The sequence below is a fragment of the Hippoglossus stenolepis genome, chromosome 4 (genome assembly GCF_022539355.2).
Source record: "Hippoglossus stenolepis isolate QCI-W04-F060 chromosome 4, HSTE1.2, whole genome shotgun sequence".
NCBI lineage: Eukaryota > Metazoa > Chordata > Actinopteri > Pleuronectiformes > Pleuronectidae > Hippoglossus > Hippoglossus stenolepis.
The window spans coordinates 2,569,233-2,585,764 of record NC_061486.1 but is presented as its reverse complement, the minus strand read 5'-3'; the positions used below and the strand labels follow the sequence as shown (position 1 = coordinate 2,585,764).

The 16,532-nt window shown below is 42.4% G+C and overlaps 2 protein-coding genes across 10 annotated transcripts in view; one reads left to right on the top strand and one right to left on the bottom strand.

The window, feature by feature from the left end:
• mark4b (MAP/microtubule affinity-regulating kinase 4b) overlaps positions 1–3,459 on the top strand; it is a 40,348-nt gene extending 36,889 nt beyond the window's left edge. For 2 of the 9 annotated variants that reach the window (XM_047339588.1, XM_035154584.2), the window contains exons 18-19: positions 127–172; positions 762–3,459. In XM_047339588.1, the coding sequence (XP_047195544.1) occupies positions 127–172; positions 762–1,095 (380 nt within the window). In that variant the 3' untranslated portion in view covers positions 1,096–3,459. Of the gene's footprint in view, positions 1–126; positions 707–761 lie in introns of those variants that run through there. The other 7 variants (XM_035154585.2, XM_035154586.2, XM_035154589.2 and 4 more) reach the window with 6 other exon arrangements.
• Positions 3,460–3,924: 465 nt separating this feature from the next.
• Positions 3,925–9,133, bottom strand: ckmb (creatine kinase, muscle b). Its single transcript, XM_035154593.1, has 9 exons — positions 8,976–9,133; positions 7,612–7,724; positions 7,251–7,347; positions 6,872–7,026; positions 5,885–6,017; positions 5,601–5,772; positions 5,041–5,164; positions 4,625–4,814; positions 3,925–4,465 (listed from the first exon to the last, which is right to left on the bottom strand). The coding sequence occupies exons 2-9, from the start codon at positions 7,702–7,704 to the stop codon at positions 4,287–4,289; spliced, it is 1,143 nt and encodes a 380-aa protein (XP_035010484.1). The 5' UTR covers positions 7,705–7,724; positions 8,976–9,133; the 3' UTR covers positions 3,925–4,286.
• Positions 9,134–16,532: the final 7,399 nt, after the last annotated feature.

Here is a 16,532-nt window from a genome sequence, read left to right as displayed (position 1 = left end):
TTTTGAAAATATTGAATCCAAGGTTTTATCAGTGGTATAGACTCTTATTTATTCTGTTTTAATTCAGGGTAATTAGCCTCAGTTTATCAGTGTGTTGCTAAAGGTGTTGTGTGTACTTCCTCTCAGCCTCAGCTGCTCCAGTCCAGTGTCAGTCTCAGATTAAAAACAGCAGGTAAACCAGCAGTACCCGGGGCCGTTAGCTAACAGTGTGGTGTGGACGTAGGTGCTGAGCACGGCTCCCTGTGGTAGACCATCCTGATGTAAAGAAAAGAAAGGAATTATAATAAGTCTTGTTATGTTGTTGTTAGGTGTGATTCTATTTTATTTGTTTCAGGTTTCCCTTTGTTGTAAATCCACTGTGTAGTAATGAAAGTAAATAGAAAATACAAGTGAACTTTTCTGTGGACCTAAGTAGCAAAATGTCAAAGTAAAATAATGTGTGATTAATTTATTTTTTCCTTTCTCTCCTTTCCCAAACCATTCATGCACTCATACAACTTTGAAAACATTCTTACTCTTGCCTTCATTTATCTCTTCTCACATCCACCTGGTTCACACATGAACTTCTTTTATCGTTACCTCTGTTTGTCCGTCCTCTTATTTCTATCTTCTCTCTCACCCACTTCTGTTGCTGTCCCACCTTTCACTCTCTCTCCTCCATGTAAACATCCTGTACCAACTCACTTTGTCCACTCTGTTTTTAAACCCTCATACATTTCCTCCTCCTTCCCTCATCTGCATCGCTCTTCCCCCTCTTCCAGTCGCCATCTATCTGGGCATCAGAAAGCGGCCGAGCCCCGGACCCCCCGATGCGGCTGGGATGTAAGGGTGCGGAGCCCCCGCGACCCGGCCGAGGTGGTGCTAGCACTGCGTGAGGCGGCGCAGGGCTGTGGCTGCCAGGTCCACCTGGCAGGGCCTTTCCTCCTGTCCTGTACCCACGGAGCAGCCGGCGCCCGGGTGGCGTTTGAGGCCGAGGTCTGCCAGCTGCCCAGCGGGCTGGGCCAGAGCAGCGGTGTGAGGTTCAAGCGCCTGTGGGGGGCACCGTTAGCCTTTAGAGACATCGCCACCAAAGTGTCCAAGGAGCTGGAGCTCTGAGGGCGACAGGAGGCGGGGCAGAACTGATGACCAACAGGACAGGTTGATGGAGGAGGAGGAGGAGATGGCAGAGAGCATCGCCTCCTCTTCCTCCCTGGGTTCCACCTCATGTGATGCGGCTAGCGATGCCTCGCCTCCACCAAAGACCCTCTTCCTCTGATGCCACCAATCACAGCCAGACAAACAGATGCACAGACACGGATAGACGCCATCGGCAGACTTATGATGACTTTGACCTTGGAGATGTCAGTGACCTACGACCCCTGCTTAAAATGTCACCACCTCCATCTTATGTGAGCCCATGGAGTCAAACTGTTTTTTTTTTTCTTCACGATTTCATGTTTGATGATAAGAATGGTGTTGAGTGATGGAGACTGAGGATTTGTTGTTGTTAATGTTGTTTTTTCCTGTTGTACCACATTTGTCATCATTCCCGTTTAAAGAGCTGCTATTTAAAGAAATGTTTTAGATTTTCTGTGTATTAAGTTTATTTTCTTTCTTTAATGCTTTTGAAATGGGCAGAGGTTTGACATCTGTTGTCGTCCTCGGAAGCGGCCGCCACGTATTTAATGTAGTGAGGGCGCAGTCTGACCTCTGGCCTGTAGAGGGAGACATGCAGAACTGCAGAGACTTGTGACAGACTGAATGAAGAACCTCCACCTCTCTGCCCTTCCTTTGGAAAAAGACTGTTTTAACGCTCAGTTGGGTGTTTGCACCATTTCTGGTCAAGTGTTGTCCTCTCTGCAGGTGAGTTCTTTTACAGACGAGTGAAGCTGCCTAATGAAACAGGACCCGAGCTGAAAGGTTGAGAACCTGATCATTTGAGCTTCGGCTCTGCGTCTTAAAAATACTGAACTTGGCCCCGAGATCTGTTCCTCAACATGTTGTCAACAAGCAGAAATCCTTTTTAACACTTGAAAACTACAGAAAACATTTTGTTGGTTTGGAAAAATCTGGATCTGCACCTGGAATCACAGTTTGAGTTCATATTTTCTTTTTTTGTCACAACAGGATTTCTCAGCTCTGTGTTTATTTTACAGCAGTTTCTAATCTGGATGTACACAAACAACAGAGCCGCTTAATATGAATTATTATAAAACCAATACTCTATTGAACTAATATCAGCTCAAATACATAAACTTTTTTTTTAGCACATATCGAATGCTTTTATTCTTCAGTGCCACAAATACTGAAAAATCTAAATTTCTCATCCAATACAAGTTTTCAATTTGATCACCGGTCAAATGTTGTGGCTTTTATTCTTGACTAATCTTAGCTTTTATCTGGTGTGATTGTAATTTAACACTGAATGATACAGAAACAAGAAAGGCAGATATTAAATAATTCAAAAACAATGAATGAAACCTGATCCAACATGACTTAAGACTTAACTTGTTGGTTTCTCAAAGTTTTCACTTAAAATGAATAAATATATGTAACTCGTACTGGTTTAGAATACATGGAGGTTTAGCTGACGTAGTTCTCCTGGTAGCACTTTGTCATATCTCTACTGTGTCACCTGTCAGGAGGCCTTCATCATCTCGTCCCTCAGGTGAAGTGCAATACAGACCCAAGGTCCAGAATTCAGACTTGAAAAATAATTGATATGGCTCATTTTTTATATTTCTGATATGTTGTTCAAATCATCAAGCACTTTTTGTTTTGCCTTTTTAGTCGGGATGTGATGTGTGTTAAATTCATCTGCATTTAAATTTGTTTTAACTGTTAAAACTCCCACATTCAAATTGATAATTTAAACATTGAAAGCCTTTATTTCCTTTACGTACATGTACAGAGCCATAATGACTTCTTGGCATCATTCGCTCTCCACAGCAAAACCAGATCTAATTCGAATAATAAAAAAATCAGCAGGAGTGATTGTTTCATAAAACAATCAGAAACCGAGTCCGCCAGGTGCTGCATCGATCACGAGACGCCCCCTAAAATGGAATCGTGTTCTTCTTTAAAAACCATTATACAATTAAAATGTGCATTTTTGACGTTGCAGCATCGAACAAAACACTGATGGCAAACTGAAGTCGAGATGTTTCCGCAGATGCTTCGTGATCTTTACGGCCGTGAGGTTCACGTGTTGATGGGAGATTTCAGCTGCCGCCACGTCCACTGTCTGAAAATGTGAAGCTGTGATTTAGGGCTAGTTTTTTTTTGCGTACAACTGGGCCTCACTCTCTGAACCTGTTCTAGATCCAGTTAGGGCTGTGCTTTGTATAGTGTGTTTGAAGCTGTCGCTGTTATAAACAAAACTTAACTTATGGGCTGAAATTACAGAAATGATTGACCTGCAATCCTGCATGTCTCCTAAGAAATAATGTGTGACACAAAAATAAAGACTTTCAACTTTCATATTTTTGTCTTTTCTTTTTCCTCGGATATGGATTTGATGTGTCGTCCCACCGGTTTATTTGTGCCATCATTGAATTGTAGTGAAGTGTGTGTCCAGTGAAAATAAGTATTAAAAGAGACACATGATGCTTTTTCAACTAGTTCATTCTAAAGGTTTGTTGTTTTTATACCTCCACCAAGGAGTTCATGTTTTCGTTGCTGTTTTTCTCTTTTACCAGGATTACGCAAAAACTATTGAACAGATTTTATTGAAACTTGGTGGAAGGGTGATGTCTGGGACTAGAACATTTTGGAGCAGATTCAAATAAGGCGGCAGATCCAGGAATCTTTTCTAACACTTTCTTCAATGTTGGAGAGAGAGGGCGTGTTTGTGTTCTGTGTTCTATCAGCATGAACATGAGCAGAATACGTTTGCTCTGTATGCATACGTGCGTGTTTCCCATAAAGACAACGTGAGACAGGAGCTTTGATTGTTACGTGGGGCATTGTTTAATTGTCCAGTTATATTTTACAACCAAAAAAAATTTGTTTTTCTTTTGGTGCACATACATAGCCACGACCAGACTATGCATGGGTTGATCCCAGGATGTTACAGAGAAGATGATTAAAGTTACAGGAACTTGGCAAGAAGAAGCAGGAGAGGGGGAAAGATGAGTGAGATTAACAGAGGTAAGAAAGAAAGAAAAGAGGAGTGATGAAAAAAGTAAGTAGAATGTAGCCAGTTGGCTTTAACCAGTAAAATAACTTTACAATATTACCGTTCATTTTTTTATAATATAAAAAAAACAAACACAGACGGTTATTCAATCCTTGGTTGTCTGTCCACTTTACTTCTGGGCGGGGATCATGCCATCGATGGACTCTCCCTTCTCCAGCTTCTTCTCCATCTCAACCATCAGCTTGACACCATCAACCACCATCTGGACCTGATCCACCTCAGAGGAGCCCAGACGGTCGGCGTTGGAGATGTCGAACACACCCCCCACGGAGGCTGTGTCCACACCACCTGGAGGGGAAAGAGGAGCAGAACAGTAAGTCCCCTGTCTGCAGTGGAGGAAGAGGAGGGGGAGGAAGGATGTACTGTGACTGGTACAAACTCAAACTTTCAAAGCTTCTCTGAAAACACTAATCTGTCGTCAGCTTGGAGAATGATTGATTCCAGTACCTGTGCCGCGCTTCTGCAGACGCAGCCTGGTCAGGATCTCCTCGAACTTGGCGTGTGTGCAGAGCTTGGCAAGCTTGACGTGCACGCCACCGCGCAGGCCAGTTCCCAGGTTGGAGGGGCAGGTCAGGATGTAGCCGAGATGCTCGCTCCAGCTGAAGCCGTGGTTGTGCTTCTTGAAGATCGCCTCAATCTGCACAGCAAAGTCGAGAGAAGACGACATTTTTGGTTCAAATATATCCTCAAAATAAACCTGTCTTCTAACAGTGAAGAAAAAAAACAAATAAACTTCATGAATTTTTAACAGCTATAAAAAGTCAATATACAAATGTTCAGAGAACTGCTTCTTCTCTTATGTTCCTACTTGAATTATTCTTTCTGCATAACTGTTTATGTTGCATGGATGTTCTGTGTGTTACCTTCTTCAGGCCGACGCAGAAGCGTCTGAACACCTCCTTCATGTTGCCTCCCTTCTGCATGGAGATGACACGCAGGTGATCCTCCTCGTTCACCCAGACCAGGAAGGTCTTGTCGTCGTTGTGCCTGAGGGGAAGGAAATCAGCTCAGTTTCACTTGATTTACATTCAGGAGAAAATAAGAATCTGTCATTTGACTCCACACGGTTGCATGAATATAATTTACAGTTTCAGTAGAAATTGTGACAAAACGACAGTGTGAACATGTGAATCATGTGACGCACTGAGCTGCACAGAGATGGATTTACAGGCTGGCCCCCCCACTGGGGTGAAGGGGCAGTGTGTGTGATTACTGTGTTTTCATGACACACTTTAACAGATGTTTGAAAAGAGACAGATGGTGGTCGTTTCTGTTTGGTTTGTACGACTGTGTGAGTACTTGTGTTTCGATTGAGCCACAGAACCTAATTTCACTGTTGATTATATCATCTTTTTAGTTTCTAAACAGGGAGAACCCCCGATGGAGTCAGACCTTCTCTCCAGTCTGTGTCTGTGTTTCTCACCAGATGCCTCTGCCGTCGGGCCAGTCACGGGCCATTCCGGCGCAGGTCAGCAGGGGGGACACGGGCTTGTCGAACAGGAAGTGATCATTGATCAGCTGATCCTGCTCAGCGTCGGTCATGCCGTTCAGGGGGTAGTACTTTCCCTTGAACTCTCCATCCAGACTGGCCAGGGCTGAAGGGGGGGGGCAGAGGACAGAGTCAGTCCCTTGTAACACATGTTACGTCATAAAGACATTTGGAGTGTTAGTAAAGACATGAGATTGATGGATCAGTTTGATAATCACCCTCAATGGACAGCTTCTCAATGGCTCTGCGCTCTCCACGGCTGTTGTGGGGGGGCAGGGTGAATCCCTTGATGCTGCGGCCGGTACGCACACGGCTGGACAGCACGTAGTTGGGGTCCAGGTCATCACCTCCCTGAGAGGAGACAGAAAAACACAACAAACACATGAATATTCTCTGTTTTTTTATCTCTTATTGACAAATTTGCTTATTTCACTCATGTGGAGTCGGTCTAACTTTTGTAAAAGTTAATTATATATCGACTTTTATATGAGATAATACAAAACTAAAATATCTGAAGGAGTAAAAAGTGTTTATAAACGTGTCTGCCAGATTCTGTAGAATTTATGGGCTCAATAAATTATTGAGTAAAATATAAATATAACTAGGGCTACGTTGTAGCACTAACGTGCCCGAGCTCATGCATTTTGAAGCCTGTTGCGGTTAGTGGAGAGAGCGATCAAATGATCAAATGACGTCATTTAAAGTTGATATGATCGAACGTGTAACGTCAAAAATAGGCGACTTCCTGTTGCGTTTTTCCATAACGCTCCGCCATAATGCCTTTTTTGTGCAACTGGTATATATGAATATATATATAAAATATAAAATATAGTACGATTTTTGTGAAGATTGGTCAAAGGGAAACCTAGAGGCTGCGTTCCAGGGGGCGCTGTTGAGCCATTTTGCCACGCCCATTTCAAATTACTCCAGAATATGTAAATTTTCACCACTTTCTAATTTTCTGCAAAGTTTGGTAAGAAGTTGAGCATGTTAAAGCCTCAAAAAGCCAATTCATTTGGGTCACAATAATAAGAATAATCCTTACAATTTCAAGAGGGCTCGGGCCCTAACTAAAAGAAGTTAGAAACTTGACATAAAGGTTTCCAGTAACACTTTAAATTTAGTTAGTAAACTTATTGGGCTCCTTCCTTCTTTAAGAAGCAGTGCTGATCTATAACGATACCATGGTGCTCGTCTGCTCTCACCTTCAGGTGCTCGAACTCCAGGTCGGTCTTGTGCTTGTCGGTGGGCTTGTATCCGCCGTGACGGTCGGAGATGATGGGGTCCAGCAGATCCTTGAAGACCTCGTAGCACTCCTCATCACCAGCAACGCAGCCCACGGTCATGATGAAGGGGTGACCTGTGGAACAAGAGGGAGCGTGAGGAAGACGCTAACATTGCTAGCAAGATTTTATTGTGTGAAAATAAGGAGACAATAGAGAACTTCTGATAAAAACATGATAAATAGTCTCATGTCACTTTATAATTTAGGTACAAATAGATTCTAGAGGCAAATCCACAATCCTAGCAATTAATAGTGAATACTAAAGTTAATGTGAGTCCTGAATCCTCGCTCTTTCTTACCTGGGTTGTCCACACCGGTCTGGATGACGTCATCCACGGTGAAGCCGCTGGGGGTGGACTTGCCCCTCAGCTTGTCATAGATCTCCTTGGTCAGCACCTACAGCAGGTGACACACACAAAGTGCTGGTCAGCAACTTTACAGCCACATGACTTCGAGCGCTCACAAAATTTAGGGGGTTTCAAAATCAGCAATGAAAATATTCATGGTTTCAGTGACTTGTCTGACCCGAGGTTTATTTAGAATTGTTGAATTGCATTGCATAGTTGCATAGTGATATTATAATGTCATTCCAAAAGCTACTGGCACTTGTGTCTGTATTATTTGTGCATGTGGACATGAACATGAGAGTGGGATCCGTACCTTGGCCATGTGGTTGTTGTGCAGGGACAGGTCGGGGAACTCCTCGTCCTTGGAGAACTTCATCTTGTAGTCGTTATGACAGTTCTTCGCCATGGCTGCGATTCTTACTCCGTCTGAGAGGAGACAAGGAAAAGAGAAGAGCTTTTATTTTTCTGAATCTGCAGAGATCCAGGAGGATCTGGTGTAATCGTGTTCAGTCACTTCAATCAGAAGAATATCTAAGACCTGAAAAAGAGGGATTTTATACTTTTACTGGAGATAAAATAGATTTGGTAAATGTCTTCAAATGTCAACACAGTGATCTGATAAATACCACATGTGGTGTTCGGCATTTCACCGAGCTTTTCAAGGGCCTTGTCTATGAGTCGTCTGGTGAAGAGGAGACATCTTCTCATTCTGTCTGACCTTCCTTTCTTTCTTATGCTGAGGACAGCTGTCCTGTCTCTGACTGTCTCGTAGTCGGCCTCCTCTGCTGCAACCCCCCACCCTCCTCACAGCGTAGATTATTAATAGTGTAACTGTGCCCCCCCCCGCTCTAAAGGGAGCTACAGCTTCCAGCAGATTACAATGAATTTTTTTTTTATTCAACCACTACTTAATCCTTTAAGATTTAAGTGAACAGAGAAAGTCTGAAGAAAGAAGCAACATATTATTGACTATTCTGACTCAAACACTATTAATTCGGGGACCTTGTGATCCTAAACTCACTAAACTACTTTCAGATGAAAGTCAAAGTGTAAATCTGGAATCCACAGAGCTGCAGCTGCAGAATCAGCTCAGGAAAAGATTTACAACTACCAGCCGTCATTCTGTATCTATTTCTGAGTCTCTCTCTGTCAGACAGAGGTCAAATCTCGTTTGCGTCAGTTGCTTGAGGTGCAGTTGGCCGATGACACCTGGTGCTCTAAAGGTCAAAGCTTTCATGCCTCACAAATGGCTCCACGAGTTCCATGACTAAATCAAGCGCTGCTGCACTATTCAAACATGCAGCTCCTGCCTGTTTCACAGCCTGACACTTTGCTACTGTTTTATCAGTGGACTACTGCGACCCACATCCAAGAGACCAGGGGTCAAGTCTTTCAAAAGGAAAAATAAATGAATAAAAGCCAAAGTTTCACTGGTAGAAGAATGATTAAAGTAGATTTTCCAGATCAGGAAAAAAATGCACAAAGCTTCAGAGAAATCCAGACCAAAAGGGAATCTGTGAGACAGATATTTGGTTCAAAACGCTTCCCCCTCTTAGAACCATTTTCTTTTCAGGGGATTTTGTCAGGAAGAAGTTTTTGTCCGTATTCATATAAAAAAAACACACTTTTCCATGGATTTATCAAAAAGGCAGATTAAAGCATCTGTTTTCTTTTTACCTGCTTAGGAGAAAAGAAAGCTGTAACAGATCCCGGGATCAGATCCTATCCACCAAATGTAAGGGTTTCCCAACTCTACCAGGTGATGAACCAGAGCATTTATACTCCAGCTTCCATCCCTATTGGCTGGCTGGGCTCGGGGTACCCTGGTCTGATTGGCCACAGGGGGTCTTCTGTCCCCGGGATAGTTTCTAAAAGGCAAGAATGTACATCACACAACACTCGAGACGAGAGACCAGGCAACAGCTGCAGCTGCTCAGTCCAACCTTTCACCTTCTGCCTGCTCGTAGCTGTTTGCCTGGAGCCTGCAGCAAACACCAGTGTAGAACAGAACATGCATCCTCACACTCACATAAGTGGAAATAAAGTCCTACTAGTCTCTTGTCAATGGGATTTTCAATGAGACTTCTGAATGTTGTGTAAAAGATGCAATGAAAACTGTGTCCAGTGTGTTCAGTGCAGTAGAATTCAATTAAATGCAAATGTAGGATATCATTAAAGGTTTTCTCTTTAACAACAGGATTAACCCACGTTTTAAACTTTATGATGTTGTCTCTGGGGGTTTGGGAACGTGCTGTTCATCTGCACAATGTGTCCTTCATGTTTCACACGTGTGTCTCTGGTGAGTCGATGTTACAGAGTAACATTTTTGCCTGTCATCATATTTAGGAGTTAAAATAACCACTTTGTCACATAGTAATATTCAAGACTACAGATTGAATTTCACTGAACCGTGTGGGGGGGGGGGGGCCTCTCAGTGGAGTGTGTGTGTGAGTTTAAGGTGTGTGTCGCTGCTGCCTTATTCAAATCTCATGAAGCGACACAAAGCGGCTGTTCAGACTCAAGACGTCTGGCAAATCCTACGATCCAGTCTCTTTTTTCACGAGAGTGTGTATCTTGTGTATCTCTGACGTTCGTCCTGATGTTGTTCAGGATGTTGTTGGTTTGTATCTAATATAAAAGTCTGGGCTCATGGAAAAAATCACCCAGAATCAGATCTGGCTCTAATTGTAAAACTGTACATGTGCCAGTGTCATTACCCCCATTGGAAATGTAAGCGACCTGCAGTAATCTATCCACAGACAGATATTAAATCACAAGCACATCATGTGACAGAGTAGAGATTGTGGGACGGAGCTCAGAGACACAGTGACGCTGGCGCTCTCACATCAGATCCAGGTTTTCCCAGAACCCAGAACAGAGAACTCAGACATCAGACATCAGCTCAGACATTTGGTGTTTTACTGATTTCATGTTGAATACCAGCTCTTTCTTTTTTCTTTTTATAATTAATGTTTATAACAAGAGATTAATTCTGATAGAAATAAAAAAATTCTTAGATTTATTTAAATCCATTATTCCCTCAAACCACCAGACAAACACTATCGTAGAAAATAGTTAATCAGCAAACAATCAAATCAATCAAAATCTGGAAAATACCTCAAATGAACCCTAACCCAAAGATAACGTGGGTCCAAAAGTCTGGAGCCACTTTCACTTTAAGACTCCGTGCTGGTTTGCAATAAACTGATTTTTGTTTGATTTAATTTATTGAAGGAACTTCAAGAACATCAAGTTTTAAAGGACAGAACTTAAAGAGAAATTATTACAATAAACACTGGTGTTTAAATCTTTTATAGGATTTCCTGTGACAGAACTCTTTAAATATGTGCTCTGAACATTTACTGTGAAAATTGCGTTTTGAACATTCAAACCTTTTTGATGAAGAAAACAAATAAAGGCAGATCTCGTTTCTCCAGTTGTTTGCAGGGACATTGAATGGGACAGAACCTGTGACTTGAACAGGTGCAGCAAAATGTGAAGCTTCTCCAGAACTGAAGAAAGGACCTGAACATCGCTGGAACCTCCTCCAGTTGGTTGTTCCACTCTCGGGGCTCTGCTCTGTTGAACGAGGCCTGTTGATACGTGAAGCTCACAGGCTGTCATTTAGAAATCTGGGATTTAAGCGCTATGCTGATGCCATTTGACTGCACCCAGAATAAAAATGTAACTGACGGACTGTTATAAACCTGCTAAATGATGGCACGACACTGTTACATTTCCCAAACAATCTATGTGCAGTAACACATGCGCTCATGCACACAGCACATGCTGACGTAACACACCCTCTACAGCTGCGTGTGCACATTTCCAACTCTTTTTATTCTTCTGTTGTGCCTGAAGGTTGCAGGTGATTGTTGTGGTCGTCTGACTTTGTTGCTAAATCAGCACGTAGGCTCCAGCTCTGTTGCTTCGGCCTGACTGTCCACAGACATACAATTCATTTTAAGTGTTTTCTTGAACTGTTGAACTGTGAATTAGTATCATTGACTTGTAGCAGCGTAAAACAGGTGTAGAAACTGGTTTACCTATTAAAGTTCCATTTTATTTCATCCTTTACCATAAACTCCCCTCAATAAAACTTAAAGGTCACGCTGACTGACGTGCGATATGTGCTGTGTGTGTCGTCTGCCCATTCAGAGCAGTCAGTTCTGTAGCTTGTATGCCACTGTGGCCCAGTTCCAGTTTCCCAGTTTAGACTGTCACAGTATCCCCCTGCACTCCACCACCACCCCCCCCACCCCCAATGCTGCCACCTCAGAGCCAAATAACCTCAGAAACCTGCAGCTGCCCTGCAGAAACAGGCACCAAGGACAGTTATGTAACACTGTGAATCATTTCATTTACTAATTCTAGTCTCATCAGCAGAATGAAACAAAACTAAATCAAGACTTCTACTACTTCTACTACTTTACTAATTTACTTTGGGCTTAGTGCATAATAACTGACATGATACCGAATTAGAAAGGTTTGTTTTCTGCTGCCTGCGTCAGAATGTTTTGTTTTTAAAAGATGGTTCTGATCCATTCTGTGTGTGAGGAAGAAAATACATACATATGGGATTGTCAGATATTCCAGACGTTTCTAAAGCTTTGAAGCATTTGACATCATTTAAAATGTTATTTTTCTATCACATCTTCCAAGTTGCTGGTTTCTTCTGTTTGTGTTTCGGTGCTGGTTCATATCAGTGAATTCCGTCTGATTCCCAGAAAACATTTTAAGCTGTGAGGTCACTGATGTACATATATAAACACATATATACATTATTTTGTAAAGCGTGTTGGAGCTGGCATGCAGTCTCATAACAGGTATTCACAGCAAAGGCCTTAGGGACCAGTTGTGGGTTACATGTATTCACACATTCACACATTCACACATGGGCGTTGCCAGGAACACCTGGCAGCCTCTGCCACTGATGCTCCTCGGAACGTTTCGATCTGAACCTTACAGCTCGGACGTTTCTTCGTGGCTCCTGCGCAGAGAGAGCGAGGGCGTTTTGTTTCCTGAAAGTCTGAACCCAGCTTCGTGTCTTTGTTCCCTTGTTTCCATTGGATCTGGTTAGTTTTAGTTTCACGTTGTGATTTAGGGAGCGCACTAAAGAACCTTGTCTGTCGTACGTCCTGTCGTCATCACCTCCCACGTGCGCCTGACATCGGTTGTCAATTCACCGATTGTATTCACTAACTCTTTTGACTAAAGTTCGACTTCTTTTGGTCGGACAAAATGTTGGTGAGTTGGTTCAGACCGTGGTCTGAGGAAACTTTCACACCTGTTATTGGTTCGACATGTGGTTTGTTCGAGTGGACTTGGCTCTTTGTCTTGTAGTTTATCATGAGATCGTCTCAATATTAGTGTTTCAAACTCAAGTGGATTCTTACAAAGACTCATGTCTCATAAGCACAATACTTCTTCTCTTCAAAGAGGATTGGAGCAGCCAGGATCTGGGACAACTCCTCAGACTTGAGTAACTGTGGGAGGTCATACAGGTCCTGAAAAAAGCAGTTAGCACTTTGAAGAACCCGCAAATAGACTCAGATATTTGTAAGACGACTCTTTCCACATGTGTTCATGTTTAAGTCCGACACCTGATGAGAAGTGAGCAGGGCTGAATGCGGAGGAGTGACTGTGTTTGGGCCAATGAGATGAGAGGTTGTACACAACTGTCTATACTGTTGATACTGTTGATCATTTGTTATCAGAGCACTGAGTCAGTACTGGGGTCTGGAGTTAAGGTTCATTATGTTGCCTTTACGTCTGAAAGGAGATATGTCTGCTTCAAACGGACAGACATATGTCACCGTCAGCTCACATATTTCCATGCATCCTTTGCGGTGGCATAGTTGTTAAGAAATACATCCACTACAGGTTGTGACGACAACATGGCGACGGGGAGGTTGTTGTGATAATGTTCCTAATGATAACAAAAGCATCTGTTTGTTCCTCTAACCAGGAAAAGTAACATCATATAGATGCTTGTGGTTTCTAACCAACTCTTAAAGTTTTCCATCAAGAAGTTTCACCACTGTTGAAATGTCCTTTGTCTTTTGGATAAATATGGACGAACTGACGGCAGCATATGAACACAAGGCTCCACTTGTTTCCATTTATGTTTCTAATGTTGAGCATTAATGAGCCTTTAGAAAGAAATGAGTCTTCCAGACGTATGTAGATCGCTGACGTCTCTTCTTCAGGCAGCTGGCTTGTTGGCTTAGCTGCTATTAACATAACACACCCAAACTGTTGGGGGTCCAATTGCATTATGGGTAATGCCAGTTTTTGACCACCGAGAAGAATCCATGGAACAAGAAAGACAAAATATTTAACAAGACAACATGAAAATTGCAATATCTTGCTGCAGAAATAGTAATGACCAGGATTGTTAGATATTTTTTAAAATAGCAAAACTTAAAGAAAAAGAGAAGGCAGCAGTGTTTCTGCAAAGTAATGTGAGTCTTCTGTGATGAGTTTTATTGAGTTTGATACTGTTTAACAATGAAAGGAGCAGATTTCAGAGCCAAACTTTGCACAAAAAAATCACACAACACTCACTGAAAAAAAGGTGACTGGTGAGCTTACGATGAAACATGAGCACCATGAGGGGGGGAGGAGCACGAGGGTGTCGGGGTTGATGGGGGGGGGTTTCTATCTTTAGTGCCACCTCCTCCGATCTCCAATGCCAGTTCTGCTGATTGAATTGCATGGAGTCAGCTGTCCCCCTTCTTCCATTCCTCCGTCCATTCATATTTCAATTTTATGTTTCTCCACCAAAGCAGCAGGACGGCTGAGGACAGAATAACAGACGGAACAATTGGGACACGACTGAATGTGGAGAGCATTCTCAATATATCTATCTGTGATCGTTGAATTTTTAGTTTTGCACATTTATATGACTGTGTGTGTGTGTGTGTGTGTGTGTGTGTGTGTGTGTGTGTGTGTGTGTGGATGTTGGCCATCCCTGACAACAGCTGAAAATCCTTAAATCCTGGCATCATGTGTATCTAACTATGTAAATGTGTCCATGCAGTTATGTTGACCATGCACACCTGTCCAGCCTCTCTCTTTAGTTTTTTATGTGTGCCCATACCCAGGTCTATGCACACATGCACACACACACACACACACACACACACACACACACACACACACACACACACACACACACACACACACACACACACACACACACACACACACACACACCTATCCGCCTGCAGCCTGTCGACTGGCTGCCAGCAGCAGTGTTGTGTTCCCAGTGTGAAGTCCCACCGCCACTCTCATCTCAGCACTGAACTCATTTTCTCTGCTTAGCAGCTTCTAATCTAACACACACTACACACACACACACACACACACACACACACACACACACACACACACACACACACACACACACACACACACAATCTCTTCTTCTCTTCAGTTCTGCTCAGTGTCTAGTCTTTCTCAGCTCTTGTGCCAGGGCCTCATCACACCCACTTCTTATTGGAAATAGTTTCTATCTGGGGGCGGTGTGCACCTCCTCCTCACACGAATCTGATATTCAGTGTATTGAGTGTGAATATTAAAGGGGGGGCGCGTTCTTGATAAATAATTAAGGATGTATAGTCATGATGCAGTTATGTTTGGCATTGACACGCAGGGTGAATTGACAAATTAAAGCAGAGTAGTATAATCAATCATCAACTCTGTGTGTGTGTGTGTGTGTGTGTGTGTGTGTGTGTGTGTGTGTGTGTGTGTGTGTGTGTGTGTGTGTGTGTTACGTCTTTAGGGAACTTGAGGCCATACTTAATTTCTGAGCTCCTGGTTAAGGTCAGAGTTAAGATGGGAACTGTGGTTAGGTTAAGGTAAGTGTTAGGTTTGGATTTGTCAGATTAGGGATAAGATTTTGTTTAGTCCTCCACAATGAATGGAAGTCAATACAAAGTCCTAAGTATAGCTGCGCAAACCTGTGTGTGTGTGTGTGTGTGTGTGTGTGTGTGTGTGTGTGTGTGTGTGTGTGTGTGTGTGTGTGTGTGTGTGTGTGTGTGTGTGAGACAAAGTAATGAACAAAGTATTAACATGAGTTTATGAGTTAATGAGTCAATGATACTGAGCTTAAGAACAAAGACCTAATTGTTATTATAAAGGTCAGTGAGGTTTAGGAAGAGATTTAGAAAAGATGAAGTGATTTAGAGAAGCTTAGCTTTTCATTCATGAGGTTTTATATTGAAGCAGTTTATTTCCCCTCCGCTGCTCAGTCTGGACGGTTTCAGCAATTGCTGTGTATGTATATAAAGCTAATAATAATTTGACTCCAACAGATGAACAAATAAAGTGATTTCTATTTTCTGCAACAAGGTCAGAGGTCAAGGGAAAAATAAACCTGCATATTTCAGTGACACTAACTGAGGAGCTGCTTGCTTTAGTATTTAACATGTCTTGTAAAATAAAAACAAAAAGTTAACCCCAAAAATTGTAAGCCAAAGTCTTTGACAGTTTTTTAATCTGTGCGTTTTATTTATTATATAATCATTTTATTTATCAGCCATATTTAGATTATGAATAATATAATGAGGAGTAGTAATAATTCTTTGTTCAGTTTTGCAGTTTATTTTAAATTTTGTGGTTTAAGGAGAAAAGTGGCACAAAATTCTAAAAACCCACTTTCTCGTTGTCTTTGCATATTATTGATTGTAGATTGATCTCCTCTTACATGTTCAACACAAATTGAGCTTTTTAAGCAAAACATAAGACTGTTATGATTCCTGTGTGGATTCAGATGTGTCGGTCCCCCTCGAGCATGTTTGCTGCTTGCATAGATCGGTAAAGGTAGATATGTAATATAGTCTTTTTGATGGTTTTAAAGGTTGGTTGAAAAAAAATCTGACCAAGTCAATCACAAACAATGATTTTAATGGGGGGGGTGGGGGGACACAAGTAGAACATGCAAACTATACACAGACAGAACCGATAGCTGTGGACACATAGGAATGACATGTTTCTTGATGTCTACTCTGGATTACATCCCTGATGTATTATGATTTCTTACTTGCTGAGTGTTCAGACCCCTGCTTGACTGTACTAGCTGATTGCTCTTTGTAATGTTAGTAGAGCCTTTGGTGAGCGGAGTCTGGGGCGGACGTGGCATGAGATGAGTCTGATGGTTTTGGGGCTGAACCTTTTCAGAGATTGTTGCCAAACTTGCAGGATGAGGCAGCTTTTTGTTCAGGAGGGTGT